The sequence below is a fragment of the Lagopus muta genome, chromosome 18, assembly GCF_023343835.1.
Source record: "Lagopus muta isolate bLagMut1 chromosome 18, bLagMut1 primary, whole genome shotgun sequence".
Taxonomy (NCBI): Eukaryota; Metazoa; Chordata; class Aves; order Galliformes; family Phasianidae; genus Lagopus; species Lagopus muta.
In genome coordinates, this window is record NC_064450.1 from 5,216,345 (window position 1) to 5,243,846 (window position 27,502).

Consider the following 27,502-nt stretch of genomic DNA (forward strand, 5'->3'; position numbering starts at 1 on the left):
GGTTGAGGGGTCGCTGGGGCTGACGTGTTGGCGTCCCACTGCGACTCATGAATGTGTTCTGCCTTTGCTGTGTGTGGGATGTCTGAACCAACTGTGCCCCTGCTCGGCCCTTCAGTGCAGGTTGGCAGGGCAGTTGCCATGGGGAAGGTGGAACTTGGCTGTGGTGGGAGCTACGGCAGCTGTCTGACTTGCTCTGTGCCCTTGTTTAAGCTGACTCTTGGCGCTCTGCTGTTACTGCCATCTCATCCCCTCTCATTCTTTTTAGCAGTAATTATTTATGGTCTGAGTTTCCTGGTTTGTCTCATCCGCACGTTAGACAGTAGTGAAATGTATTTATTTGTTAGAACCGCGCAGCTTAAAGCCGCTGGGTCCTCAGGTGCTCAGTAGGCAGCCTGCCTTTAGTTTCTGGTTGGTGAAACTCTGCATGAAAACCGGGCTGCTGCTGCCCTCAGCTGGTGTGTGTCTGACACTGGCATGGGATAAAGGCTCTGCTGCTCGGAGCTTTGTAAAAGCTGCCCCCAAATTTAGTAAGTTAGTGAGCATTCACACCTGCTGTGTTTGCAAGAGTTATTAGTTCTGATTTCTCTGTGCCTGAAACATCTCCTACAGGATGTAATCTTTTACCTTCCATGAATAAGCCATGTACATAGGAGCCTTCTCTGGGTGGAGCTGTCATATCCTCCTTGTTTTTCTTGGTCACTTCCACTGAAAGGCACATCTTGTCCAGTGGCCATTCGTTTTTTCTAGCCATGGACTGCATGATAGCAGTGAGGAAAGACTGGGGATTGAAGAACCCTGCCAGCCACACCGTCACAGGCAGCACAAAGTCCGTTGTCCAGACTTCAAGTTCCTGGAAAACACAACAGCAAAGTGCTGTAGAGCAAAGCCTGGCCTTTGGACAGTGGAGCACAGCTCTGATGTCACGGAGCTGAGCTTCAGGTGCTGGGCAGCTGGGGTGGTGTGGTCAGAGATGAATAAATACCAGATTGCACTGCAGCTATTCAACTCCAACTGTTCATTTGGATTGTAGTAACTCCTGCTGTTGTTTCTTTTTTAAATACATGGTTTTATTAAACATATATATTTTTTTTCTGAGGTGTATAATGTTACATTAGTCATGTTCTTTCAGAACAGTGTCACATACTAATGGTGATCTCGTCTCAACCTTGGGCTCTCATTGGGATAACAGTGCAGGTGCTTTAAACTGCTTAAACTAACACTGAAAAATAAAACAGTTCACTACCAGTGAGTCCTGATCTCCTGTGGTATCTACTTCCTCCACCAGCTTTAGTCTTCAAAAGAAATCTGCTCACCCTAATACGAAGGAGCAGGTCTGCATACCAAGCTCCTAAGCTGAGAAGAGAGGGGTAGGCATAACGTGTCCAGGATTCAGGCACGCTGTCGTAGAAGAGAGCAGTGGCCAGCTCCTCCATGTCTGATGTAATCGTTAGTTCTCCCTTTAAAAAAGACAAGAACTGGGGCAGATGGAGCTGGAAGAAGCAAGGCTGATGGCAGTGTTCACTTCCAAGCCCTGTACAAAGCACGGGGCTGGTGTAAAAGCAAAGGCAGGCAGCAAAGTGCTTTGTACAAGATGGGCTCTGAAACGAGCAGCAGCTATTTGCAGATCACAGGAAAGGGTTGGGCAGGGAAAGGTGCTTTCAGCAGTGCCTACCTTCAGCCCCAGGTCTAATTCTTTCAAAGAGCGCCTGATTTCGTGGGTCAGGATGTTCATTCTTTCACACTCCTGGAAGGCAACCACCACGTATGGTGTCTTATCCTCTGCTTTAGCCATGATCTCTGCCATGTTGAAGGGCTCTGGCAGCTTCTCCATGATCTCATCTAGGACTGACTTCACCTGGAAAAAGTAGAACATAAACCTGCTGTTATTCAAGGAAAAATGCAGTGAGTTCACAGTTAAAAGGCAGTAAGGTTTTTTTTTCTTTCTCTGCCTTTGTGTTTTCCTGTGCTTCCTCCTTTGTTACTCGTGCTCCTCTCTTTGCCTGCTCCTGGATCTTAAAAAGCTGCAGCTCACTGTGAATAGCCAGGAAGCAAAGGAGACTGAAATTCAAGTATAAATGCAAAGGAGCCAGGAGGAAAGCTTTCATTTTTTTAATTAAAATTTTAAGAATTCTGTGTTTTTAGTAGTTGTTCTCATGTGTGGAAATTACGAGGCGTGCTTTATCTACTGAGCACAGCATGTGACCTGTGTTATGCCACTGCACCTCTCTGCCCAGCTCTGAGCGCTGCTGCCTTTGCTAACTTCACTGTTTCACACTGAGCAAAGCCAGACGGGTTGGGCAGCATTTCTACCCTTTGGGTTTCGTGGGGTGAGTGGAGGATTGCAGCTGATGGTGCTCAGTGCTGGGTGAGCAGGGCCTGCCTGCTCTGGGACTGAGGTGGGACCAGGGGAGGAAGAAAGGGGCCCCCGGGACACCATGGCCACTGCTGTGTGCGCCGTGGCTCTGGGCTCTGCTTCCTCAGCAGCTGTAGAGGGTGAAGCTCCTGCTGGTGTTCACTTACAGTGCCAGTACCAAGTGGGGTGAGGAGCCTGGGCATGGGGCCCCAGTGCAAACGTGCTCCAGCAGAACCTACTTGGCAGGGCTGTGTGCCCTTTGTGGAGCCTGCTGTTGTGCCAGCATCCCCTCTGCAGCTCCCGCTGTGATGCTGTGTTCCCTGCTCAGCTCTGTCCCCCCTGCAGGCCACCCCCACTAAAGCAGCAACATCTTCACTTACCTTTTCCTCGCGGGAGGCACCTGAGCCACCTCCAGCATCAGATTCCTTGGGCTGCATTTCTAAAACGGTCCGAAAAAGCCTCTCGGAGGTGACGGTCAGGAAGCCGATCTCGGCGTTGGGATGGAGGCCATAAAGGTAGGGGCTCTCTGGTGGCAGATTGTCATCGATGTACTCGTGGTAGCCCTGGGCACGGGTTGAGCAGATATGTACACATAAGTGCAAATTTCCTTTCCACCTCGAAAAAGAGGCATCGTCACTTTCTGCTGTTGGTGCTTCACAGCTGCCTGCCGGTACTTAGGATGATTTTCCATTTGTCTTACCTCAAATCTGTTCCTTACCACCCCAGCCACAAGAGCTGTTTTTCCAGTGATGCTGCATGTTTCCACTGGATGGAAAAAGCAGAGCTGTTTTTTTTTTCCTACACTCCAGCTTTGGGTTGTGTGAGGGAACTGTGACCAGCGTGTGCTAATCCAGAGCCGTGGTTTTCCACAGCAAACTGTAATGCTAAGTATGGCCTCCTGCGCTGAGAATGCTCTTCCCTACCTTATAATCCATGCTGGGTGGGATCAGGAACCCCGGGGCCAGCTGCAGCTCCCCGTCCAGCATCTCCACACTGATGTATTCGCTCAGGTAGGTGCGGCACAGCCGCCGGTCCCAGTCATCTGTGATGTGCCCTCCGTACATGATCTCACCAAAGAGGTAGCGGAGGTCATCCCACGGCACCTACCCAGAGGCACTGCCATCAGCTGGCTGCAGGCCTCGCAGGGCTGCTCTGCTGCGTGGTAGGGCTGCTGCGTAGCCCTTTACCTTGGGGTTGGCCTCCAGGTAATTGTACAGGACGTTAATGGAGATGGTCAGGTCCCCGTTGTTGAAGGGGTAGGAGCGGTTCCAGCCCTGAGCACCAAACTTGCGCCGCTCCGCCACCACCGCGTGGAAGTAGCAGAGTGCAAACAGGATGCACTTGAACTCAATCTCTTTGCTGCACATCTCCAGCGTGTCCTGCAGGGGAACGGCAGCAAGAGTGGGCCAGAGAGTGAAGAACCCACGTGGGTGACAGCAGAGGAGAACCGAGGAGTGTATATGTACAATAATGAAGCAAACCCACATACAATTCCATCTCTAAGCGGTTAACCATTGCCCTCATTTTTTCATTACACTTCGGATCTATACGTGCTCCTATGACTCCCTGTATGTGAGATTGCTCACTCGGAGGGAGCAGTGCAGGGAAGCAGCACGGCTTACCTGGGAGAAGAGATCGAGGGCTTTGTGCAGGTTGGCGTGCATGCCGGTGGGCGGCTCGTTGGTGATCTTAATGGCATTTTCCAGCAGCCCCTGTGGGATGATGTGTGCCTCGGGGCTGGGTGCTGGCTCTGCACTCATGAACACACGGTAGTCGGGGTGGCTGCCCGTGCTGTGCCGCTCCATGCGCTTCTCCAGCGTGCCCAGCCAGCGGGCCACCAGGTGGATGTTCTGCAACACAAACCCTACGTGTGCTGTGTGCTCTGAAATTCGGTTTCACCCCGGACGTCTGCAGAAGGCAGCTGCACCTCGGGCTGGGGATGCCAGAGGTGTCACCGCTGTGTGGTGATGGCTGTGCCCACCTGCAGGATGACCCAGTGCCCCTGTTCTGCCGCCACCTCCAGCGCCTGCTCCGCCACCACCTCCTGGCCCTGCCCCAGCGAGATGTTGTGGATCCTCCCGTTGTCGATGGTGAAGTTCAGCTTCTTGCCTGGAAGGGGAGGAATTGGCTCTCTGTTAGTGCTGATGGGAACATAGAGCAGCTCCTGCTACGCAGTGCTTCCAAGAGCACTGACCCCATTGCCTGTGAGATGCAGTGCAGCCGGGACCCAGCTTACCCAGGGCTTCCACATCCTTCAGAGGGTCAACTCCAGGAGAGAGAATGAAAAACACGGGTGTGGAGGGGCTGGTCTCCTCGTACGACTTGGAGAATTCCACACTCCTGCCTTCCACAAACTTGCTGCCCATCTTCTCTTCCACAAAATTCCTGCAGGAAAGCAGCACCCACCCGTGAGCTGGGGCCACGTGCTGGCTGCAGGTGGCTGTTGGTGCAATGTGGGCACCTGACAGCGTAGGTCATCCTGTCGGGCCGCATGCAGCGCAGCATGCACAGCTTCTGCAGTGCTGTTTTGTTCTTCCACTCTTTGGGAAACACCTCCTTCTCAGGCACCTCGGACTCAACAAACTTCTTCCATCGCTTGGCGGAGCCCTCGATGTCACTGTCCAGGTTCTTGAACTCATCCATCTCTGAGAGGACCTGCACACACAACTCCTTGCTGGGCGCTGCCTCCCATTTTGGGGGGGATGCACAAAGAGCTGTGTGCTGCAGTGCTGCTGGTTCTGCGTTCCCTCCCCATGTGCTGCAGCTCATCCTCAACCCACCGCTGTGCTGCACTTCGGACCATGCCCTGAGCTGGAACCAACCTTGATGCCACCCCAGCCCTGGGGCTGCAGGAAGTCCACGGGGGATGTGACACCAGCCTTGAAAGGGAAGCGCAAGAGGAAATCCAGCTCTGCTGGGCTCACTTCTTTCTTGATGGCCAGCACCTGGTGAGCCAAGAGCACAGGCTGGTGGCTGCTGCACAGGAGCCCCTCCACTCACAGCCCCAGCAAGAAGCTCTGATGGAGGGCAGGGTAGCAAGGGAGTAAAAGAGAATGTGTCTAAAATAACAAATTCACATCCAGTACCAAACATCAGAAACATTTGCTCACATTACCTGGAAGGCAACCTGGGCCAGGAAAATGAGTTTGTCCTTCTCAAAGAGCCCGCGGGCGGTGTACATGAAGACTGAGTAGGTGATCTCATCTGTCAGGTTGATCACCCGCTGCCCCACGTCCTCAGCCTGAGCTGTTCGTTGGATGGCTTTCTCGAAGACCACATTGAATGCCTAACGGAGAGCCAGGGTGGGCTCAGTGCTGTGCTTCTGAGAGCTTCGTTAGAGGAGTTAGTGATGAAATACCCAACCCCTGCTCCACAGAAAGCGACTGCCGCCTCGCCTTATGCTCACCTTTAGGGAGAACTGGTAGATGGGGTTGATTTTGTTGAGGTCGCTCAGGATGAAGTACAGCAGGGACGCTCGTTCTGCCGCTGGCCGGTAGTTCTCCCTGGCCACGTTTATTTCCACCTCTGTGACTTTGGCTTCCTTCACCTTGAGGCACAGGAGTGCAGTGTTACAGCCGTGCCCTGCAGCATCGCCCTGTGCCCGTGCTGCCCAGGTACCTTCTCCTCGATGTCCATGGCCGTGCGCTTTGTCGTCTCCAGGTTCTCCACCAGCGCTGTGTCCCCCAGGAAGTTCCCCGAGGCGGCAGAGAGCCGGGCGAGCAGGGAGTCCTCCAGCTCCTTCAGATGGATCTTGAACTCATTCTGGCTTTTTGTGAGATTCGCCTGCACACAGCACCCAGGAGAGGTGTGAGCCATGAGCTGTGGTGACGCTGCTGCCATCACTGGGGGCTCAGCAGCCCCAGTACATGCAAGGCATGCAGCCCCTGCAGTGCCAGCAGCTCATGTGGGCTCCCACCTTCAGTGCCTCCAGGTCGGGACGCTCCTTGGCCACCACAGCAGCCAGCAGTTGGTCCTCCAAGCCTTCCCGTGTCACCAAGAAGTTGATCAGCGTGCACTGTGCCTGCATCTCAGGCTTGTAGTGTGGGTTGAAGTACTTGGTGTGCAGGATCAGGCGGAACTGCGGGTGGTACTCCACTTCTTTGTCTCCTATCTTAATGTATCTGTTAGGGTAATTACGTTAATTTCTGTGCGATTGGCAGTAACTCATGCCAGAGAGAACCTGACGGGGACAGGGAGGTGAATGGGAGGGGTCAGGGGCTCAGCACAAGCCCCACAACTGAGCACACACCTGTGTGTGCTAGGAGCAAACCCCCCTCCCCATTTATCTGGATTTATCCTGCAGGTGTGCACAAGAACATGATTATCAAATGACCAGAAACATCCCATCACCTGTAAGTCCCCCCCCACTGGAAATGCATAGGGAAAGTGAGAAGTATGGGATGTGGCCAAAGCTGTCGTGTGGAGCTGCTGCCGTGCAAAGGGGGACACAAAGGGGCATCACAGAGCAGCAAGTGGTCTGCAAGCCTACCTGCCCTTCTTGATGGTGTTCCTACCCAGCAGGTGGTCCAGCACCGGCTCCACCGTCTCACCAATGTCCTCAATCAGCAGCGTGTGTCCTTCGGAGACTGCCTGCTCAATGGTGTCCAGGTAGCTGTGAGTGGGCAGGAGCAGGGCTTACGTGGAGCTCATGCAAACACACCCCAGCCACCCCATCCCTCCCCATCCCACCTCCTCTGGCCCAGCCGGATGGCCTTCAGCTGCTCCCCATATTTATTCCTGATCCACTTGATGCCCTGCAGCTGGGCATCCACCACCAGAGGCCACCGCTGTGTGTTGCAGAGGATTGTAGCGTTCTCGGTGGAGGTGCGGTCGCTGGGCAGCCCCTGGTTGCTCCATGTGGCCACGTCGGCGGCGTCAGTGAGGAGGCTGAGGGGGTCCAGCCCCGGCGTGGTGGGAATGGGCACCTGAAAGAGACGGGACATTGGAGCCCCAGCCTGGAGCAGCGTGAGCCCCTCGGTGCTGGGGCAGAGCCGGGGAACTCAGAGCTGCACACCTTCAGCCCCTGCAGGTAGGGCACCCAGCACTTCTCCATCAGCTCAGCCCGGTATTTCTTGGTGAAGTAGCCGACGTAGGACACGAAGGCAGAGATGAGCAGCACATCCCCGCACAGCGTCTTCTCTTGCTCTCTGAACATCTCCACCGACTCGGCCCAGCGCACGTTTTCGGATGCCAGCCCCCCGATCAGCCTGCAGACATTGAGCATAGCATGGGGGCAAGGCTGGTATCACCCCTGATCTGCTGCGGTGGGCAGGGGCTGCACAGCTCCACCCCCTGCAGCTCCTGGCCCCACTCACGAGTGGGGATTTTTAGCACAGGGGGAGGCGGTGCAGAGCCCATCTGCACGGTACCTGTTGGCTAACATGATTACTCTGTTGGTCGCATCAGCCTCCTGCTGACATTTGATTTTTTCAGCCGTCGCTTTCTCAAACTGCGCAGTCAGAGTTGCCAAATTGGCATTCAGGTCCTTCAAAAGACAACACGCTCACTGTTGGCTCCCACTCACACAGAACACCACGCAGTGAGCAGAACGCCAGGAGAGAACTCAGCGGGAGCGAGGAGCTCAGCGCTCTCTGAGAAGACACAGCTGCAGCCGGGCTGGGGCTGCACAAGCGATAACCATCTCTCATTCACCACTGGCTTCTCGTCAGCCCATAGCCATGGGGACAGCGGCCAAGGCACACAGCCACACTCCTGCAGCCTCCTGGCCTGGGGGGAGCGCGCACTCACCGCAATTTTCTTCTTAATGCGGCTCAGTTTGTCTTGCGCCTCCGCCAGCTCCGCGTTGGCTTCCTCCAGCGCCAGCCTCTTGGGCTCCACCTCGCAGTACACCTTGTAGAAGCGGACGATGTTCAGGCACCAGGAGCACAGCCCAGCCGCGGCTGTCGACTTCGACATGATGAACTCTGGGTCGAAGGTGGGGTCCGATTGGTAGCGCCTGCAGGGGGGGGGGGGGGGGGGTCACAGCCCTGCACCTCCTGCTCGTGGGCACACAGCCCGCCCTGGGTCCCACGGGTGGCCCCATGCTGCAGGGGCAGCAGCCATGCGCTCACTGGAACTCCTTGAGGCACGCCTCGGGGATGTGTTCCTTGTCAAACTTCTTCAAGGCATCGAGGAAAGTGTCCACTTTCCCCATCATGATCTTGGCCGCCTTCCAGCTCCTGTCCTTGGGGATCTTGCCGTGCGGAGCCGTCAGGATCATCACGGCTGCTGTGACGTTCACCACCGCTTGCGGAGGGGACCCGAAGGACTTCAGCTCTGTCAGGTTATTCTGGGAAGGGAGCACGGGACGCTGAGCACTGCCAGGCACGGGGCACCCGGTCACAGCGCTGTGCTCTCTCGTACCTTGTTGAGCGTGTTGAGGGCTTCCTGTGCGGCGACGAGTGCGGGCTCAGCCTTGGCCAGGTCGGTCTCGCAGGCTCGCTGCTTCTCAGCCACGTTCTGTGGAGGAGGAAGGGGCAAGGCGTGCCGAGCGGTGCCGGGTACGGAGCACTCAGTGCCACCAGCGGGTGCTGCCAGGGCCACCTACCGTGTTGATGGCCTGGACCTTCAGCTCCTCCTCATCAGCGATGGCTTTCTCCTTGCTGACCTTCTCCGTTTCAACGCCCACCACATGGATCAGTTTATCTGCATCCTCATTCTTCTGCTTCAGCTCTGCCTCCTGGACCGCCAGTGTGGCTTTCAGGTCATCCACCTGAGCAGGGGGGGGATGGGAGAGGTTGGGTGCCATCAAACCCTGATGGGACCAGTGACATCCTTGGCTGGAGGCTGCATTGCCACCTGTGCCCCACTGCCCAAACTGAGAGCTCTGTGTGGGACCAAGCCCTGCCCTCGTGCCCACCATCCCTCCTCAGGATGGAGCTGGACCATGCCCACCTGTGAGGCCGTGCTCTGCAGCTTTGTCAGGCCGTTCTCCAGCCTCTCAATTTTGGCAGTAAGCTCGCTCCTCTTCTTAGAGAGCAGGTTTTGGTAGAGCTTTATCTGCTCCAGGAAGGTCTTTGGTGTGGTGTAGTTATAGCGTCGCTCCACAGCCAGGTAGGTCTGGGACATCTCCTTCACACTCATGTGGACATAGGACATGAACTGGCTGATGGAGACCTTGACCTCGGGCTGCAGCAGAGCAGCACAGTGAGCTCTGTAACACCGTGCATGAATGTGAGGGGTGAAGCCAAGTGCTAGCTGCACGCCCGGCAATGCTCACCTCAATGTCCCCCGTCTCCTCCAGGAACCTGCTGCTGACAGACACCAGGGCGTCCTCTGGCCACTCGTGGAACCAGTCAATGGCCGTGCAGTTGACTATGGCAGGGAACCTCCTTGCCCGCACACGCAGAGTGGAGCCCACGGGGGAGAAGCACAGGATCACCTGGAACAGGCAGTGCTGGTGAGAAGGGTGGCTGCTGGTCCCCACTGCTGCATGTGGAGACTTCTCCTCCCTCCCATTGAAGTCCTGACCCTGTGCCCGTGGATGGTTGGCAGTGGTGTGCCTTGCTCTGCTTGGTGGGGACAAGCCAGCCCCAGCTCCCTTTGACCACAGCCAGGTGGCTGCACACAGCCTTCCGCTCAAGAGGGAAACCTGTGGGTGTCAGCAGCTGCACCTCTGGGCCTCAGGGCACGAGGCGCTGGGGATCCTTTGAACACACCTTTTGCTCACACTCATTACAGCGTAACAAAACCACAACAGTCTGCGTCGTGTTTGCAAACAGACTTTGGATTAAAGATGTCAGAAGCCTTCACAAACACCACTCCCGGGTGCACACCTACCTTCAGCTGACGCCTGACTCTCTCTATAAATAATTTCCAGCAGTTTTCCCTTGAGTCTGGCAACCCGAGGAACTTCACTTGTGGCCTCATGGCACTGATAATGTTTTCCAATTCATCATCCTGGAAAAGCCCCGGCACCTCCCCAGATGCCAGAAAGTCATTGATCAGGACCAAGAACGATTCCTCTGCCACTTGGGAGTCCGTCATCAGGAACACTGTAGGAACATTCTTTATGGCTGCCTTGATGTACTGCGAGGCGAGGTCCAGCTGGGGAAGCAAGGATTGTCAAGGCATGGCTGAGCTGCCCCGGGGCTGGGGGGAATGCGGGGAGACCCACTCTCACCTTCAGGTCTGGGATGCCGTATCCCTTCCTCAGCGTCATCTGAAACACCTCTAGAGAGCTGATGTAAGCAGCAAGTCGGGAAAGGCTCTGCTTCCCGCTGCCCCCCACCCCCACCAGCAGCGCGTTGCCTCGGGGGGACTCCAGGATCCGATTGATTCTGCAAACGTGAGACACCGCGTCCTCAAAGAGCACCTAAGGAAAACGTGAGAGAGGGATTACTGTCCTGAATCACAGTGCCAAAAGCAGTGAATGCCCCCAAATCATGCAGTCCTGCAGCGTGAGCTCACCAGGTTCATCACCGCATTGACCTCATTGTAGCTGTCCAAGGCCTCTCCCAGCAGCTTGTTGAGCGATGGCCAGCTCGGCACTGGCATGTACTTGGGCTCCCTGATGCCCTGGGCAAAGTGGCAGTAGATGTTGGGCTTGGCAAACACTGTCTCTTCGCTGAGGTCCTGGAAGAGGAGTGGCAGCAGTGGGCATGTGGAAGGGACCCTGTCCTGCTGCAGGGCTCCTGGCACAGCTGCACTCAGCATCATCACAACACCCCAGCTGTCATGCCCTCCTTTTCCAGCACAGCTTACAGCAAAGAATTTCTTGCAGGTGTCAGTTAGCATTTTCCCAAAGCTTTTCTGATCCTTGTCATCAACGAGCTTGTCCCCGTAGACCCGCTCAGCTTCGTGCATCCAGAGCCTCACCAGGTCCACGGGGCTCCGCAGGCACTCAGGGGTGGAGAACAGCAGTCCCTGCAAACGCAGGGACCCTCAGCCCACGGGGTTTGTTTGCTGCTGCTCAAAACTGAGTTAAAGAGCAGCTTTGGGAAAAGGTCACGGCACCGGGGCAGGGACACGGGGTCCTGCAAGCATGCACAACAAAGGAAGGAAAGGAATTTAACAGGAACAACCAGCCCAGTACCTGGAATATGTTGGAGAGGTCTCGGAGATTGAAGAGGTAGTGGAACTTGATGGCAGTGGGCAGGAAGATGGCAGTGACCCGCTGGTGCAGGGCTGTGGGCAGGGTGTGCAGTGAGCAGGCTGCTGAGCCTCGCCTGGCGCTGCCCTCCCTGTGCTCAGCGCTGCCTTCCCCACACCCAGCACCAGAGCTCACCCAGCGCGGCTGCCACCAGCTGCTCCTGCAGCCTCTGCACAGCCAGCGGCACCTTCTGCAGGGCCAGGTGCTGAGCCAGGATGGCGCTGTAGATGGTCAGCAGTGCATCATGGCCGGGGAAGCTCACGGCGAAGACGCAGAAGTGTCGCTGCAGCAAGGAGCAGTGGCTCAGGGGGAGCAGCACCCTGCGGGGCTGATGGAGCCAGCCAGCACCGAGGAGCTCCCTGGCCCCATCTGTGCTCTGAGCCCAGGTTGGGACACAGCCCTCACCTCAGGAGAGCGGCACTGTGAGCCCTGCGTACCTGCAGCCTGGAGTCAATGGTGAAGGACCCCGCGGTCGGGTTCATGCAGGACACATACTGACAGTTGTGGATGTCCTTCAGGGTCAGTTTGTTCCTGTCGTACCTGTGCAGAACAGTGATATTTCCTTCAGGTGGGTTCCCCCACTGCCACAGCACTGCCCTGTGCCCAGGGGCAGCCCCGGCCCTCAGCTGAGCATCACTGAATGGCATCCGTGCCAGCAGCTGCCTACCAGTGCCCATGGTCCATATGCTGCCGGATGAGTGTGTGCGGAGCCACGGTGCCATACTTGTCCACCTCGGGCATGTTCAAGTCATCAATGAAGTAAATGAGCCTCTTAGTGCCTGGTGGGCCATAGTTCCTCCCTGACTTCTTCTCCAGGGGCTTCTCCAGGATGGCTACAAAGGGCGGAGAGCATGGGCCATGGGAAAGCACAACTGAGCCCACAGAGGGGCAGCTGTGGACGGCCCTTACCCTGCAGCATGGCTGAGGTGGTGTAGAAGTTAAAGGGCACGGACTGCACCAGGTACTCCTCTGTGCTGAGCGCTTCGAGCTTGTCCCACATCAGCACAGTCTTCCCCGTCCCCGCATTCCCCACCAGCATCACCGGCCGCTGCTTCTCCATCAGCAGGTCCATGAAGTAGCGGATGCGGACGGTCTCGGTGGTGTGCACCATGGAGGCCTGGGGAAGGCAACAGTTGTGCCCCAGTGCAGTGTGCCTGCAGCTGCTGGGCTCTTCTCTGGGCACTACTAACTACTGCTCTGAGCAAAGGCAATGCCTCACTGCACCGATCTGGGCCCTCTCTACAGCAAAACAGCTCAGCACCTGGCTATCCTAAGGGCTTTCTGACCAACAAGAGGAGCCATCAGATACATCAAAACAACACATCATTCCTGAGACTTGTGTGCCATGTCTTGTCTGGCCAAAACATGGTGCAATCCAACCCCGGTGCTTCCCCTTTTCCATCACATCTTTGACGCAACCGCCTTCCCTCATTGCAGCATTTCAAAAGATGTATGCAAATCATGTTTTTCATGAGAATCCAAAGCCAGGCATTGCACTGAAACTAAAAGAAGAGTTACAGCTTGCAGCTCTCACTGAAGTATATATAAAAGGAGTAAAGCAAAACTGCAGAGAGCTGCAGGTTCACCTGATGCCATCCCATACAGCCCAGTGCCTGCAGTGCTGTGGATGTGTGCACACAGTGTGTAGGGGAAACATTGCTGGCTAATAAACAAATAAGGCATGGCTATACAGACAGCTTGTGGGAAATACCTGCAAGGGAACTTCGGGGTCAAGTTTGAATGCTGGCACTTTATCAGTCCAGGGCATGAATTTCTTTGTTTCTGGATCGATGTAATAGTCAAAAATTGTCCCCTGAGCAGGAAATTTGACGGCTTTGAACTCGTTCACCCACCACTTGCTGAATTCTGCACGGTAATCCATGAGCTGGAGGGAACCAAAAGAGAAAAAGTCAGAGCACGGCCAACGTGGTCATTTGGTGCTCCCACAGCATCACAGCCCAACCTGGTCCTGGAACATGGCCCCACCGAAGGCCCAGATGCAGGCAAAGATGAAGTAGAGCTCATAGAGCTCACGGGGAGAGTCTGGTGGCACGTTCTGTGGTGTCAGGAGGCACTCCAGCAGGTACAGGATCATCTGTATCAACGTGATCTCAGGGATAGGGGTGATCCTCTTGAAGCCAAACTTGAGCTTCTCCAGACACACGGGCACGTACTTATCAAACAGAATCATCAGATTGGCCTTCTCGGACTGCACGGCTCTCTTCTCAATCCAGCTGGTCACCACACTGTGGAGGGATGGGTGAGCAGGGCTGCAGGGATCATGGCCCCCCCATCCCATCCCATCCCATCCCATCCCATCCCATCCCATCCCATCCCATCCCATCCCATCCCGTCCCCTCCCATCCCGTCCCCTCCCATCCCGTCCCCTCCCGTCCCGTCCCATCCCGTCCCGTCCCATCCCGTCCCATCCCGTCCCATCCCCGTCCCATCCCCGTCCCCATCCTCACGGGTTCCAGCCCAGGTCTGCAGGGTTGATGTAGAGGATCCCTGCCCGGGACACAGTGGCCGGCGTGGCGGTGCGCAGGTGGCTGATCTCAAAGAGCAGCCGCATGGTGGGGTTGAGGGGGATGCGCTCATTGCTGGCCAAGGTGAGGACCTGGAGGAAGCGGCCTGTCACAGGGGCAGCTCGGATTTTGGGGAGCGGGCACAAAGAGGTTTATCATCCTCAGTTCACAAGCCTAGCTCCTTGGGCGCGATGGCACCAACCTTATTGTCATCCATGACCGTGTTCAAGGACTCAATCCACATGGGGTCAATATCACCATCGAGGATGATCCACTTGGGCCCCTTATGTGTGATGTTAGCCAGGTCACGCATCGTTGAAGAAAACAGACCTGTCCATACAGAGACATGTGGGCTTTTCCTGCCCAGCTCTTCCTACTCAGAGGAGGTTTGCTGGGGCACACGCTGGGTTGGTGCTTCCCCTGCACATATCTAGGCTCCCTCCTCTCCCCATCACCCCAGTAAAAAGCCCCAGGGCTTCCCATCGCTGCCACTGCACCACGGACAAGATGCTCACAAGGATGCATCTCATGAGGGCACTTCCCTACGTGTCAGCCCCTCGCTGAGGGGTTGGCTGAGCCTGCTCCCACTCAATGTAAGTGCCTTCCACAGAGCGGTGCCTGCCAGCTTTGGCCTCTCACCATCCTTCCACTCCCGTGTAGATGGATGGATAATTCCAAAGAGCTCATCGCAGGTCACAGCCTTTGGGTCGAGGTCCACAGTGACCGGCTTGCGCTTCATGTTGCGGTATGTCTTGTTGAGCGACCTCAGCACCTATGGGATGGCACTGCTGCAGCGGTGGTGGCAGCTCCTGCGGGGCCCTACAGCCTTCTCCCAGCTCCCAGCCCCCCCTGGCTGTGTTCAGCTGCTACCTGGGACTTGCCGCAGCCGGCGTTGCCGATGACGAAGACAGAATGCCGCACCTGCAGCAGCTCCTCCAGCTGCACCACCTTCAGCACAAAGCTGTCCTCCGCCTGCAGCTTCAGCTCCAGCACCGACTGCTTGATGACCTGGGAGAGAGCAGGCGCTGATCCCCCTCCACCCCATCAGCCTCCCCCTGGCCCTCGCCCCCAGCACGCTGAGTCACCTTCTCAAAGTTCAAATCCCTCTTCCTGGGGACATCCAGAGCAGGGAATAGGTCCCCAATCAGCCCCATGAACACAGGCAGGTCGTCTGTCACGATCTTTGGGATGTTGAAGTCTCGTAAGGCTCTCATGAGGACCTGGTCCTCAGCACGGTTTGGGTCCCCCCTCTTCAAGGAGCCTGCTACCACCAGCACAGACTTGATTGCCCGCAGACCCCAGTCATAGTGATCCTGCCAAGTGGGCAACAAATATCATTTTGATGAGAGAGCTGCTTGAAACAAAACCACAGAGGGATGTCCTCTCCACCCGGCACTCGGCTGTCTGCACAGCGCCCCGCAGACTGTCCCGGGGCCCAGGAATGGATGGCAGTCTGCCTTGCTTCCTGGGAAGCACATTTCTGTTGGCTTGTAAATCACTTCTGCTGAGATGTGGAACATCTGCACGCTCACATCTTAGCCAGCTGTATTCTATTCTATTTTGGAACTTCTTGATTTCTTCCAGAAGGCAGAAATACGCCGTGTGAGTGTTGAAGAGGGATTTGTTCAGCCACACAGCTGGACTTTGCAAGCCAGCACATTGCCAACTGAGGGATCTCAAGCTGTCAGTGCTGAAATTCAGGTTAACTCTTTCCCTTAGAGAACCAGGGATATTGTCCTGTTACCTGTTTAGACAGCAGCTCCTTGCAGAGTGTGTACAAAGTAATGAACTTCCTTGCTAGGAGCTTGGCATCAATAAAGCCTTCTGCAACCAGCATGATTTCACAGATGAGCTCGAAGTCTGGAACCACCATGGCACAGGGTCTGCAGCAGCAAAGCAGGTTAGCAGGGTGCATACACAGCCACAAGCCATCAAGATTTGCACCCTGTTTTTCCATTCAGATCATGCACTGCTGCTGTTAGAATGACAAGCAAGTGACAACCTCATGCAGCCCCCTGCCAGCCCCCATTACACAACCAGGTGCTCTGAGCATCCTCCTGCAGCTGAGCCACCCCACAGCTCTGAGCTGAGTGCTCCAGGAGCGTGGGGGTCTCTTACAGCAGGATCACCAGCATGCACAAGTGTCCTCGTGTACGTGAGCAAAGGCTTCAGTTCATGTCACAGCTGTGTCAGGTTAATGGTGACCCATCTGCCTGCCTGTACCTGAACAGAGCCTTTAAGTTTTCGGGCAGTTCTGTCCGTCCTGCATAGCCAGGGTTCATGGTGATGAACAGCCCGACCGATGGCACCAGCGATATCGTCTCTCCGAGAAAATTGAACGTTTTCTTTTTGGCACGAATTGCATCCTGAACACATTTCACCTGGGCAGGGAGCAGAGGTGTCAGTGCTGTGGTGCTCGTGGGGCTGCTCTCAGCCAAGTGAGAACCCAGGCACCATTCACCTCCAAGGGACAAGGAAAGGCACCCACCTGCACTGCAATCACCGACAGCACCTCCACCGCGATGCGATTGAACTCGTCAAAGCAGCCCCAGGCTCCGGTCTGAGCGAGGCCCTTGTAGATATTGCCACAGGACTGGAGGGCAAAGCAAAGGGAAGAGGCATCAAAGGCACCAAGCGAACCAAGCATCGGTTACAGAGCTTGCTGTCAAGAGCTGCTCCTGTTTGGAGCTGGGAGCTGCTCCCTTGGGGATCAGTGTGCATCAATGCGGCAGCCCCCAGCTCCCAGCAGCTGCTGCCTGGCCCCACAGCTCTCGTGGGTTTGGGAATGCAGAGCAAGGTCCCAGCCCCTTTTCAGGGCACGGCTGTGGGAACTACAGCACAGGCAGCGGTGCACCTGAGGGCTCTCCCCCATCCCCTACCTTATAGTCCATCTGCTCAGAGCAGTTGAAGACGTACACCATCATGCCCACCGCCCGGCCCAGGTCCTTGGTGGTTTCTGTTTTCCCGGTGCCCGCAGGGCCGGCAGGGGCTCCTCCCATGAAGAGATGCAGGGACTGCGTCAGGGTGATGTAGCACCTGGGGGGCGATGGTGGGGGCTGAGCACAGCAACACGGAGCCGAAGTGGGACACGTGGAGCTGAGCCCTACCGGTCAGTCAGCGGGGTGATGACGAGCCGTGGTGTGTTGCCCAGGTACTCGTAGGAGTACTGCAGCTGTGCATCACAGATGTTGGCGTAGCAGTGCCTCCGGCCCTCGTCCCAGCGGTGCCGCAGCTGTGACTGCCATGCGAACGCCTGTGCGCTCTCCACCTGCGGAGCAGCCATCACCACCCGCTCCTCCCCACACCATTGGGGTGTTTCTTGGGGGGGGGGACGTTCCTTGGGCTGCTCCAACCCAGAACCAGGTCCCCCCAAAGGGATCCATCCCCCTGCAGTGCTCCGGTACCTTTGCTTCCCCTCTGACCTCCTCGCACACTTTAGCACACTTTAGAAAGGGTAATAATGGGAGTAAAGCTCAGAGGTGCTGAGAAAGCAGTGAAAATATCATCTGGCGACTTCTACCTTCGTGAGGATCATTTTGGCCACGACGTCTCTGGCGTGCACATCAATGGTGCAGATTGTCATGATCTTCATTCTGTCTCCCGCAGACAAGTTTCCAATGAGCAGTGAGATCAGTGCGTTTAGCTGAGTGATCTGAGGGAGAAGTGACAAAGAGAAAAATTACATCACGCTTTCCTGCCCGTCTGCCTGACAGCAGCAGGGACTGCAGGACAGGGTCAGCGGGAGACAAACCTGCTTCTTGTTATAGTCCTTAATTGCATTTTCATAGCCCTCCTCCAGCCTTGCAAAGGCAATGCCGACTTCTGTGGTCCACCAGATCTGGGTGCAAGTCAGAGCAACCTGCAATCAATTAAGCAGACAGAACATCCATCAGTGGGTCAGGCGCCGGCCTCTCAGCCCAGCCCAGCCCTGTGGCAGCCCTACCTGTGCAGGGTAGTCAAACAGCCACTGCTCACGTGGCTTGTCCTCATAGCTGGCCACAGCCTCAGGGATCAGGTGCTGCAATGTGGAGCGCATGCTGTCCAGCACGCGGTTCAGCCACACCTCCACCTGTGTGAGTGGAACTGTGAGCATTTCCCAGCCCTGTTTGCTTCTGGCCACACGCAGGCACGGAACTGCCCTCCTGCTGCAGGCTCACAGCAGCCCACATGGCCAGAACCATCCCTTGGCTCTGCATGGGGACCAGAGCCACTGCGCTGTGCCCAGGGGACATCAGGGCAGGGAGCACCAATGAATGCATGCCTGATGCACGCAGCTGCTTGCCCTGTACACCGTGCTGGTGCACACTCAGGGCTGAGCACCGCTCTCCCAGCTTGATAAAAAGCTGCATGAAAGCCCCCAGTATACGGCGCCACCTGACAATACGAACTGCAGGTTATGGGGGTGAGCAGACAGACCACGCTGCAGAGGGGCTGCACAGCTCAGTGCTTTCACATTCTCCATTGCTGCAGCTCTGCTCTAGGTTTCCTCTCAGCCCGGACCCCACAGCCCCCACCCCACATGCAGCAGCTCCCAGCCCCTGCTGACCTGCCCAGACAGATCGCACTCTGCATCCAGCAGCACAAACTCCTCCTCTTTGCTGAACATCCCCACGGCCACCTTCAGAGGCTTTTTGTCTGGGCTCATCTTGAACTTCAGCTTAGCGAGACTGTCAAACAGCTTCGAGAGGTGACGGGACACCTGTGGGCAGCAGGGGAAGGAGCCCCATTGAGGTCAGAGGCGTTTTGCAGCTCAGGGTGCTGCATCCCTGTGCCCCGGTGGGTCAGAGATGCTCTTCAGTCTGGAAGATTTAAGACACCTGCAATATGTCAGGATATGAGAGGGATGGGATGTGCCTCCTGGCTTGTGCTCAGCCCATACCTCAGCTGGCTCGTTCCCGTTAGACAGAATGTCAAGCAGATCCGCAGAGGAAATGAAGTAGAATCTGGGGAAGGCCAGTCGCTTTGTCTCCAGGTATTCAGCCAAAGCCTTCTCACAGACCGCCAGTCTGGAAGCAAGAAGGAAAAAAAAAATAGCTAAAAAAGTGTGCTCATTTTTAGCATTTGCAGAGTAATGATGTTAAGTGAGATGATGCTTCAGCTGCTGGGGAAAGCAAACTTCTCCTTTGGCCTTAGAACAGACTGCGAGGTTTCTCCACAGCGCTTCATCAGGATGACCCAAACCCACCTCTTCTGCAGTGCCTCCAGTTTGCCAAAGAGACCGGGTTTGTTGGTAGCTTCGATGACATTGGGGGTTTTTACTATGTCGGCCATTAGTTCCTGCAAGACAAAAAGGACTGGGCTGTACCTGAAGCAGCAGTGAGCTCTGGGGCGCAGGAAGGGTCGGGCTTCTCACTCTGAAGTCCTTATCGATGGAATCAAACTTCCTGGAGTCCTCTGGCAGCTGGCTGCGGATGTCTTCAGAGCCGATGAAGATGCTCTCCAGGTGACTCCACGTCCTCTGCACCTCAAACAAGATGCTGATCACGGAGTCGGCGGTCGACAGCTTCTGCTGCCAGCCCGACACTTCCTGGAGGAAGAAGGCGAGGTACTTGGAGGCCATCAGGTTCTGCAGCTGCACTTGGTTGTCCTCCAGCGTCTCGATGAGCACTTCGTCCGACTTGAGGAGCATGATGCCCGTCCTGGAGTGCGGCTCGTGCTCAAACTGCATTGTGGCCCAGGTGCTGTCCAGGGCGCTCAGCACCTTCAGTGTGAGAAATGGGCACGAGTTGCAGGGGCCGCATGCTGCTGTGGGGGCTCTCCGTAAAGCAGGTGCAAACCGAGCAGGGATCAATTACCGTACCTTCTCCATCCCCGACTCCTTCACAGCTTTGTCCACGATGCCACGAACCTCATCCTCGAACTTGTGCAGGTTCAGCTGCAGCAGATCCGCCAGGGTTGTGTCCTTGGACATGGTGAAGTTCACCTGTGGCAGAACCGACATTGTTGGGCACGGCCCCCCGGTGCAGCCTCCCCTCTGTTGGCCCGGAGCACACCTTGGTTGCCTGCATGAGCTCATGCCAGTGCCGATCCCTGATGGCCGGGTTCTGCAGCTCATTCACAGCACGCAGGGATGTCATCATGTTCTTCACATTGTTGTCCAGCCCTGTGAATGCATCCCAGCTTCTCATCTCCTTATCCAAGCTTCGAATGTCTTTAGCAAATTTCTTGCAGTCGATATCCATCTGCTCCACGTTGATATCCTTCCATCTGGTGGTTTTCCAATCATCGATGCTCGTGTTGACCTGCAGTTGGGAGGACACTTTCAGAGGACACGTGCACCCAGCCCAGTGCACAGAGCAGAACGGCGGCGCCCTCTGCACTGCACTGCCTTGCAGACTACAGCACATACCAGCACAATCATGTCCCAGAGCCGCTTCAGCAGTCGCACATCCCTGTGGCACGCTTTCAGCTGCTTATACTCCGGGACGGCCACTTCAAACAGCCCGGCTGACTTGGACAGTGCGGCCATGTCGCTCTCCATGGCAGCAATGCTCCTCTGTTGCTGGAGGAGACAAAGAAAAGGGCTCAGTCAGTGACCACGTGCCCTGCCCTGGGGACAGCGCTGTGCGGTGGCTCTCCTGTCTGGAACTGCCCAGCAGTGCAGCTTGGCCAGGCATCGCCCTCCCTACCTTGCTGAGGGATCTGTAGGGCTCTGGGTCAGTGTAGGAGAAAGGGGCTTTTTCACGGAACTTCTCCCTGAAGGCGTGCTGCTGGGCCTGCAGGACACAGAGGGCTTGGTGTCTGGGGGGCACGAGGGTCATCTGGAGCCACCAGTTTGTCCCCGCTCCCCCCAGCGCCGCACCTCGAACTGCTGGCATTTCCTGCGGATGATGTTGACCTCGTTCGTTTGCAGAGGTGCCACGTTCTGCTTCACGTGGAAGGAGAGCTTCTTGGTGTTGTCCCACTGCTCGGGCAGCTCCTGCATCATACACTGCATTACAACCTGTCCCACGAGCCCGTGCCTCACCCTGCACCCCGAACCGCTCACCTGGAGCTGCTGGTGCACCTCCTCGGGCATCTCCTCCCCAAACATACTAAGCAGTGCAATGGTTTCCTTCAGGGGCCCAAACATGCCATCGGTGGCTGCCTGTCGGTCCTTCACCCTCAGCAGGTGCCCCATCACCTCCACCAGCCCATCATAATCTCCCTCTTGCACTGGCTTGCTCAAGCCAGCAGTGGTTTCCTTGATGAAGGCTTCCAGCTCCTGCAGGCTGGGTGCGGATGGGGTCTCAGAGGGGCTCGGGGTGCTGTGCCCCCCAGCAGTGCCATCCCCTATTACCTGCTGGTGACGTGGTTGGTGAGGTGCTGCCGCAGTGCCTGGCCCCGGCTGCGTGCAGCGCTCAGCAGCATCTGCTTGAAGGGGCGGCAGTCGCTCTGCAGCCACCCCCCAAACACCACAGTGCTGGCAAAGCCCGACACCTCCTGGCACAGCTCCTCGCACGCATTGATCTGCGGGATGGAGTCAGTCACAGCCTGCAGCTGATAGTTCCCAGGCACCGTGTGTCCCCACGTCCTCCCCATACCTCCTCCTGGAAGAGCTGCAGCGATGGAAGTCCCTCATGTGAGGGACCCTCAGGCTGTCCGGGGCTGGGGGAGCTCTGGAAGGTGAGGAAGTGCTGTAGAAACTCTTCAGGGCCCTCAAGCCACAGCTCTGCATACTGCTCGAAGCTGGCGCAGTGCTCCATGCCCTCTGCCATGGCATCAGCCGCCAGCGACATCACCTCCTCCCGCATCCTGCTGAGCTCCACCTCCTCCTCCAGCTCAGACTGTGGGGATGGCACAGCTCCAGGCACTGCCTGCGGCTGCAGGGGTGCACTCGCCCCTGGGAACCCACCTTGTAGCTCAGCTTCCCCTCCAGCAGCCGGGGTATGCATGCTGCACAGCCGTAGATGTCAGCCAGCAGGTCCTCCAGCAGCTTCAGGAAGCTGTTCTCATCCGTCACATCCAACGAGGGCCGGAACCCCACCGCGCCATCACACAGCTCCATGCACACCTCGAACAGCGGGGCCACGTGTGCCTGGAAGAGAGCAGCCCCTGAGTGTTCCTATGGACCCCACGGCGGGGATGGAACAGCCGCACCACTGAACAGAACCCCCAGGAGGAGGAACAGTGCGTGGGGGTGAATGTGGGCACGGAGTGGCAGAGCAAACCTGGACGTACATTGGGGGCCATGTTGGTGAGCAGCAGCTTCAAGGATTTGTGAACGAGTGTGAAGAGCCCATCCAACACCACTTTGTCAATGTATTTCACGTAGTCCAGCCAGATCTGCGATGACGTATCAGCCTTGAACAGCTCTGCATTCTCCTGCAAGTCAAAGGAAACCAACCCAACGTTTGTCAATCAGTGCACAGCAGGCGCCCCGGCTCCCAGCACTTTGCAGATAGGTGCCCTGTGCTCAGCTGGTCCTGCTGGAAGCACCCTGGGCTGTGCACACCTGCACCGTGGCCTCAATCCTGCTGCTCGCCTCCCGGATGGCTGCATAGCGCCGAGCCACATTGCTCGCCCGTCCATCCAGGTCCAGCAGTGCTGCCTCCTTGTTGTCCTTCCTCTCGAACACGGGAGTGGCTGAGCACTCCTGCGTAGCACAGGGTGCCAAAAGGTAAATCCTGCAGCGTGCACAATGGGGACAGCATGGCTACAGCAAGCAGCCAGAGCGCCTACCTCCATGAGCTGGCTGATATTTTCCACGTTCAGCTTTGATTTCTGCATTCTGGTGTTTAAGTCATACAAGATCTCTCTCATCTCCTGAATGTATTCCATCACACCTAGGAGGCAGGAAAATGCAGATGACACGGCTCAGGCAGATCTGGGTGGAGGTGAGTGAGGAGGGGGTGTGCAGGAAGGGGATGGCATTTTGGGCACGGAGATGGGGGACGGTCCCCCCAGGACCCACAGCTCCCATCTGCAGGGCCTGTGTCACTCATACCATCGTGGTTCCAGCACAGGCTCTGCTCTGCAGTGACCAGATGGCCGTCGATGGCCTCCAGCTCCGCTGCCACCAGTGGGAGCTCCACGGGCAGCGCCGTTTGCTTCACCTGCAGGAAGGCCAGCCCTGTGGTCACCAGGTACTCCCTGTCTATAGGTACCTGTCTATAGCTACTCCCACCTCCCCACGAGCTCCCCAGAACCCGACTGGCACTCAGCAGGGCAGCACCTGGGACACGGACCAGCACCAACACCAACCACTTGCCTTGTTGTACCAGCCTGTCATGAGGTCCAGGTTATCCACAAACTTCTGTAAGGTCTCCTTCTGTGCAAAGAGTTTCTCAGCACCGACTGGGATGTCCTTCTGCTTCTGGAAGCCCAGGTACTTCACCTCCCGCAGGACAGCAGTGAGCTGCAAGAATACACCATGGGGGAGACAGTGCTTGTTAGGAAGATGCAAAATGTTTGGTGGTATGTAGGACCAGACTGCATCCAAGTGCATCACTGCTGGCATCACCTTCCTGTTGAAGTTCACGCTGATGAGGGAGGAGCTGGGGTCCCTGTGGATCAGGGGCTGCTCCAGGTGGAAGAGGCAGTCCTGGTCAGCCCCGCTCGCCCATACTGCGTACACCTGCTCACAGTAGCCCTGTAGAAGCTCCATCATTTCTTCATATTTCCCAGACACCAGTGTGGCCTCAGGGCTGGTCATCGCACTGTCAGAGGCACAGCAGACAGCTGCCATAGCTGGGACATATCCTGCCCCACATCCCCATAGCGCTGGGGCTGAGTCTCACGTACGGGTGGTTGATGGCAAAGAGCTCCTGGTGCGTCCCCTGCAGCCTCTCCTGCAGCTCCAGCGCCCACTGCAGCTGCCCGGCCACGGGAGGCATGTTGGTATGCACAGGCACAGCAGCACCAGCACGTGTCCACGTGTCAAACAGTCGCTTCACATCGTCCAGCTCAGCACTGAATGTGGCCAGCAGCCCCGAGCACTGCGGGGACACAGCAGCACGGAGCAGCGGGCGCTCCAGCAGAGAGGAGAACATGTGCACCAACTGAGGGGGGAGAACACATGCACCAGCTGAGGGGGAGGAATGTGCTCCTCCTGTACCCATGGCACCGCTGCGGGTCTGAGTGCCAGCAGCACCCAGTGCCCACCCCCCACCTATGGGCACCACGCACCTTCATGGCCGACCTCAGGCTATTGCAGTCATCAAAGCCCTGGCACAGGATGGTGGCCATCCGCCTGTCCAGGTCCTGAATCTTGCTCTGGAACTCCGTAAAATCCTGGTTCAATTGCTGCCAATGACAAGACGGTGCTCAGAGCAGGCGCAGCACCAGTAGCTCCAGGAGGGTTCACTCAGCCCCAGAGCCCGTGGTCATCCCCAGCGCCAGCACAAAGGCAACGAATTTTACATGCAGCCTTCCAGCAAGAGGTGATGCAAACTTTCCATCCCAGCACCCACTCACCTCGTCCTCGGGATCCAAGGGATCGTATTTACAATCAGCGAATTCCTTGGTGAGCTCAAAGACCTCCTCATAGATCTGCAGCACCTGGTGCCCCAGGATGTTCCCCTTCACCCCGCCCAGCTCTGCTTTCTCCAGCTTCAGGAACTCCATGGCTGTCTCATACAGCTCCTGCCAAGCAAAAGCAGTGCTGCATTTTGCATCCATGTTCCCACCTCTGTGCCCACAGAGCTGCATTCTCACCTCAATGATCTTCAGCCGGTGCAGGAAGGCATCCAACCTCCTGAAGACGAGGGAGCGAGGGAACTCCCAGAGCTGTGGCTCCTTCTCCTGGGGAGGGATGAGGCTGTCAGCACAGTAGGGTGTGCGAAGGAGGACCCACACCATCCCCACACATGCCGTGAACAAGGAGGGCAGCAGGTCAGAGCAGCAGTGGTTGTAGGACCGGAAGAACTTCTCGATGGTGGAAATGCTCAACTTGATGTTCTCCAAGGTCTCGTCAAGCTCTCCTTGCAGCCCCTTCATCACTTCCTCGGGACTCAGGAAATTTCGGGTCTAGGATGGAAAAAAGCCACTGTGGGCAGGGGGAGCCCCTGGAGCACCTGGTGGTTCCCTGCAGCCCAGCACACCAGGCATGAGGCCCTGCTCCCTGAGCCACCCCCCATACCATCTCAATGAAGAGGTTGCAGATCTCCTGCAGGATGACGATGATGCGGGATGGTGTGCTGTAGTGCTCAGAGTGCACCCAGGTGAGGCAGACGGTGCACAGCACTCTGTCAATGTATGGCCGCAGCTGTGGGAGCAGAGCCCTGTCAACATGGGGACACAGCAATGCTGTGCCAGGGGTGGGCACCGTGCTGCTGTTCCTCCACCTGGAACTCACCTGGAAGTACTCTGCCTGCTCCATCTCTTCCAGTAGGATCTGCAGCGGCTGAAGGTAGAGGCTGATGTTGTTGGCTTCCTGCAAGCCTGGCACAGGTGAGAAACGGCGTGGGCACCTGGGATGCCTCGTGCAAATATTGGAGCTCACACATCACCCAGAGCCTCACCTGCACTGACGTCCCTGAACATGGCCTGCAGTGCCGGCCAGTAGCAGCTGTCGGCCTTCTCCAGGATCTCAGCCAGGGCCGTCACCCGCGGCGAGAGCAGCTGTGGGGGATGCACAGTTGAGCTCAGGTGGGGAAACAGCCTGGCCACCCCCGGCACAGCCGTACCTGTTCATTGATGCACTGCAGGTGGAGGCTCCTGGTGCGCCAGAACTCAAACTCTGCCCTGGGCAGAGGGTGCAGCCCTTCCAGCAGCGGCTGTGCCGAGTCCCTGTTCAGGATTTCCCTGATCTGGTGAGACCAGTCGATGACGATTGTCTCGATGGAGTGCAGCGTGGAATTGTCCACCGGCTCCTCCAGGCTGGAGGACAGCTGGGTTACAGCCCCAAACAACTCCAGGAGCCCCACAGTCATCCCCAGCCCTGCCCACCTGGGGCAGCTGCTCCCATGGCCCTGGTGCACAGCCCCGCTGCCGTCCATCTGAACAGAGCTCAGGTCAGCGTGGGCAGCACAGGGCCAGGAAAGAGCCATCCCCATTCCCACCGCTGCCTGCAGCAGCTCCCAGTCCTCCCCAGCACCCACCACTCCAGCACCGTGCGGGTCCCATCACTGTCATCCAGGTGCTCAGGCATTGGCAGCAGTGGTTTCCCCTGGATCTTGCCGCCCATCACAAACATGTCGTTCCTCAGCCTGCAGGCACGGCGTGCGATGTCCTCTGCCACCACACCAGGACAGCTTGCCAGGTGCTCCTCACTCAGCAGCAGGGAGCACACGACCTGCAGGACATGGCCTCCTGAGCTCTGCTCAGCGTGGGCACGGCCTTGGGTGGGCTCTGAGGGATTCCTCTAATCCCAGCTCTGGGAGCAGCTCCTGCCCCGCATTGGGGTGTGCATGGAGTAGGGGGTCAATGCACTAAGGGCGCTGTTGTTTGGGAAGAGGGATCCCACACAGAAATATGAAATGCCCTCTGACAATTCCCAGGTATGGGGAATTATAGTTTTTAAACAACAAGGGGACCCAGGAGAGCCCCCCTTCTTGTGTCTGGCACCAGCTCTGTGTCCTGATGGGGAACCCCGAAGTGAGCACAAGGATTTTCATGGAATCAGAATGGCCTGGGTTGAAAAGGATCTCACCAACCAGCAGACCAGGCTGCCCAGAGCCACATCCAGCCTGGCCTCGAATACCTCCAGGAGGGGGGCATCCACAGCCCCCTTGGGCAACCTGTTCCATCATCACCACCCTCTGTGTGATCCCATTAATGTCCCCCAGCTGCTTTCACATCCACCTCTGATTCCAGCGGCAGGGAGCCCAGGGCCACCCACCTCCTCCACCACGGTGATCAGCTGCTCCACCGGCGAGGGGCTGATGTCCCCCACCAGCAGGGCAGCCCTGCAGTTCTCCTGCGTGATGTTCTCCTTCTTCCTCTTCACAAAGTAGGTGCCCTTGGCCTTGAGGGCGGGGGGGAAGCAGGCGGTCGCCTGGAGCTGCCCGGCAGGGCTCAGCGCCAGCACCAGCTCCGGCACGTCCGGCTGCCTGAAGAACTCGTCCAGCATGGCCCTGGCCTCCTCGCTGCCCTCGAACTTGTTCCACCTGTCCGGCCGGAGCTGCAGCAGCTGCATGGTGAAGCTCTCAAGGAAGCTCCATCGCTCGTCCGGCGCTGACATCCCGGCGGCACCGCGCTCGGCTGCGGAGCTTCAACGCCTGCGGGGCTTCAACGCCTGCGGGGCGCACAGCCCTGCTCAGCCCTGCTCAGCCCTGCTCAGCCCTGCTGCCCGGACCCCCGTCCCCCTCTCCTACCCTCAGCCTTCTCTCGCCTTCTCTCGCCGCATCCCCGCAGAGCTGCCGGCCCCGGCCCTTCCAACCCAACACCCCCCCAGGCTCCCACTCTGCCCTATTCCCCCCCCGTGCTGTCACTCACGCCGCCCCGGCCCTCCTGCCCTGTCCCTATCGCACCCGCAGCCCTCCGACAGCCTCCAGACGCCTTCCGCAGCCCTACGAGCACCAGCTCCGACTGGCAACGGCTGCAGCCCCAACCGACGGCGGCACCAGCCCCAAACCGACGCCAGCTGCGGCCCAACTGCCTCAGGAGCGCGGG

The 27,502-nt window shown here is 57.3% G+C and overlaps 1 protein-coding gene across 1 annotated transcript in view; it reads right to left on the reverse strand.

Annotated features, from left to right (window-relative positions):
- The window catches only part of DNAH17 (dynein axonemal heavy chain 17), a 28,527-nt gene extending 1,123 nt beyond the window's left edge, over positions 1-27,404 (reverse strand). Inside the window, exons 1-78 of the mRNA XM_048965274.1 lie at positions 27,361-27,404; positions 26,730-27,125; positions 25,990-26,183; positions 25,576-25,768; positions 25,411-25,510; positions 25,029-25,330; positions 24,605-24,916; positions 24,365-24,532; positions 24,077-24,193; positions 23,693-23,949; positions 23,412-23,607; positions 23,160-23,306; positions 22,896-23,004; positions 22,631-22,734; positions 22,404-22,544; positions 22,130-22,273; positions 21,804-21,986; positions 21,493-21,735; positions 21,249-21,418; positions 20,958-21,180; positions 20,772-20,888; positions 20,599-20,685; positions 20,319-20,471; positions 19,963-20,211; positions 19,770-19,892; positions 19,323-19,670; positions 19,155-19,246; positions 18,849-18,975; positions 18,516-18,668; positions 17,913-18,038; positions 17,721-17,828; positions 17,490-17,621; positions 17,077-17,237; positions 16,849-17,005; positions 16,458-16,562; positions 16,193-16,350; positions 15,714-15,852; positions 15,055-15,282; positions 14,840-14,977; positions 14,609-14,741; positions 14,172-14,299; positions 13,913-14,061; positions 13,408-13,690; positions 13,156-13,329; positions 12,354-12,561; positions 12,112-12,277; positions 11,882-11,984; positions 11,580-11,727; positions 11,388-11,479; positions 11,057-11,218; positions 10,763-10,927; positions 10,476-10,667; positions 10,133-10,399; positions 9,573-9,734; positions 9,248-9,481; positions 8,901-9,065; positions 8,717-8,812; positions 8,425-8,642; positions 8,102-8,309; positions 7,723-7,838; positions 7,368-7,560; positions 7,043-7,278; positions 6,843-6,965; positions 6,270-6,474; positions 5,972-6,136; positions 5,760-5,900; positions 5,469-5,639; positions 5,176-5,298; positions 4,815-5,008; positions 4,590-4,738; positions 4,335-4,462; positions 3,976-4,203; positions 3,541-3,732; positions 3,277-3,456; positions 2,734-2,916; positions 1,673-1,855; positions 1,314-1,457; positions 625-850 (exon numbers count right to left, since the gene is read on the reverse strand). Coding sequence (XP_048821231.1) covers positions 625-850; positions 1,314-1,457; positions 1,673-1,855; positions 2,734-2,916; positions 3,277-3,456; positions 3,541-3,732; positions 3,976-4,203; positions 4,335-4,462; positions 4,590-4,738; positions 4,815-5,008; positions 5,176-5,298; positions 5,469-5,639; positions 5,760-5,900; positions 5,972-6,136; positions 6,270-6,474; positions 6,843-6,965; positions 7,043-7,278; positions 7,368-7,560; positions 7,723-7,838; positions 8,102-8,309; positions 8,425-8,642; positions 8,717-8,812; positions 8,901-9,065; positions 9,248-9,481; positions 9,573-9,734; positions 10,133-10,399; positions 10,476-10,667; positions 10,763-10,927; positions 11,057-11,218; positions 11,388-11,479; positions 11,580-11,727; positions 11,882-11,984; positions 12,112-12,277; positions 12,354-12,561; positions 13,156-13,329; positions 13,408-13,690; positions 13,913-14,061; positions 14,172-14,299; positions 14,609-14,741; positions 14,840-14,977; positions 15,055-15,282; positions 15,714-15,852; positions 16,193-16,350; positions 16,458-16,562; positions 16,849-17,005; positions 17,077-17,237; positions 17,490-17,621; positions 17,721-17,828; positions 17,913-18,038; positions 18,516-18,668; positions 18,849-18,975; positions 19,155-19,246; positions 19,323-19,670; positions 19,770-19,892; positions 19,963-20,211; positions 20,319-20,471; positions 20,599-20,685; positions 20,772-20,888; positions 20,958-21,180; positions 21,249-21,418; positions 21,493-21,735; positions 21,804-21,986; positions 22,130-22,273; positions 22,404-22,544; positions 22,631-22,734; positions 22,896-23,004; positions 23,160-23,306; positions 23,412-23,607; positions 23,693-23,949; positions 24,077-24,193; positions 24,365-24,532; positions 24,605-24,916; positions 25,029-25,330; positions 25,411-25,510; positions 25,576-25,768; positions 25,990-26,183; positions 26,730-27,071 — 13,279 coding nt within the window. The 5' untranslated portion in view covers positions 27,072-27,125; positions 27,361-27,404. The remainder of the gene's footprint in view (positions 1-624; positions 851-1,313; positions 1,458-1,672; positions 1,856-2,733; positions 2,917-3,276; positions 3,457-3,540; positions 3,733-3,975; positions 4,204-4,334; positions 4,463-4,589; positions 4,739-4,814; positions 5,009-5,175; positions 5,299-5,468; positions 5,640-5,759; positions 5,901-5,971; positions 6,137-6,269; positions 6,475-6,842; positions 6,966-7,042; positions 7,279-7,367; positions 7,561-7,722; positions 7,839-8,101; positions 8,310-8,424; positions 8,643-8,716; positions 8,813-8,900; positions 9,066-9,247; positions 9,482-9,572; positions 9,735-10,132; positions 10,400-10,475; positions 10,668-10,762; positions 10,928-11,056; positions 11,219-11,387; positions 11,480-11,579; positions 11,728-11,881; positions 11,985-12,111; positions 12,278-12,353; positions 12,562-13,155; positions 13,330-13,407; positions 13,691-13,912; positions 14,062-14,171; positions 14,300-14,608; positions 14,742-14,839; positions 14,978-15,054; positions 15,283-15,713; positions 15,853-16,192; positions 16,351-16,457; positions 16,563-16,848; positions 17,006-17,076; positions 17,238-17,489; positions 17,622-17,720; positions 17,829-17,912; positions 18,039-18,515; positions 18,669-18,848; positions 18,976-19,154; positions 19,247-19,322; positions 19,671-19,769; positions 19,893-19,962; positions 20,212-20,318; positions 20,472-20,598; positions 20,686-20,771; positions 20,889-20,957; positions 21,181-21,248; positions 21,419-21,492; positions 21,736-21,803; positions 21,987-22,129; positions 22,274-22,403; positions 22,545-22,630; positions 22,735-22,895; positions 23,005-23,159; positions 23,307-23,411; positions 23,608-23,692; positions 23,950-24,076; positions 24,194-24,364; positions 24,533-24,604; positions 24,917-25,028; positions 25,331-25,410; positions 25,511-25,575; positions 25,769-25,989; positions 26,184-26,729; positions 27,126-27,360) is intronic.
- Between the last annotated feature and the right edge of the window lie 98 nt (positions 27,405-27,502).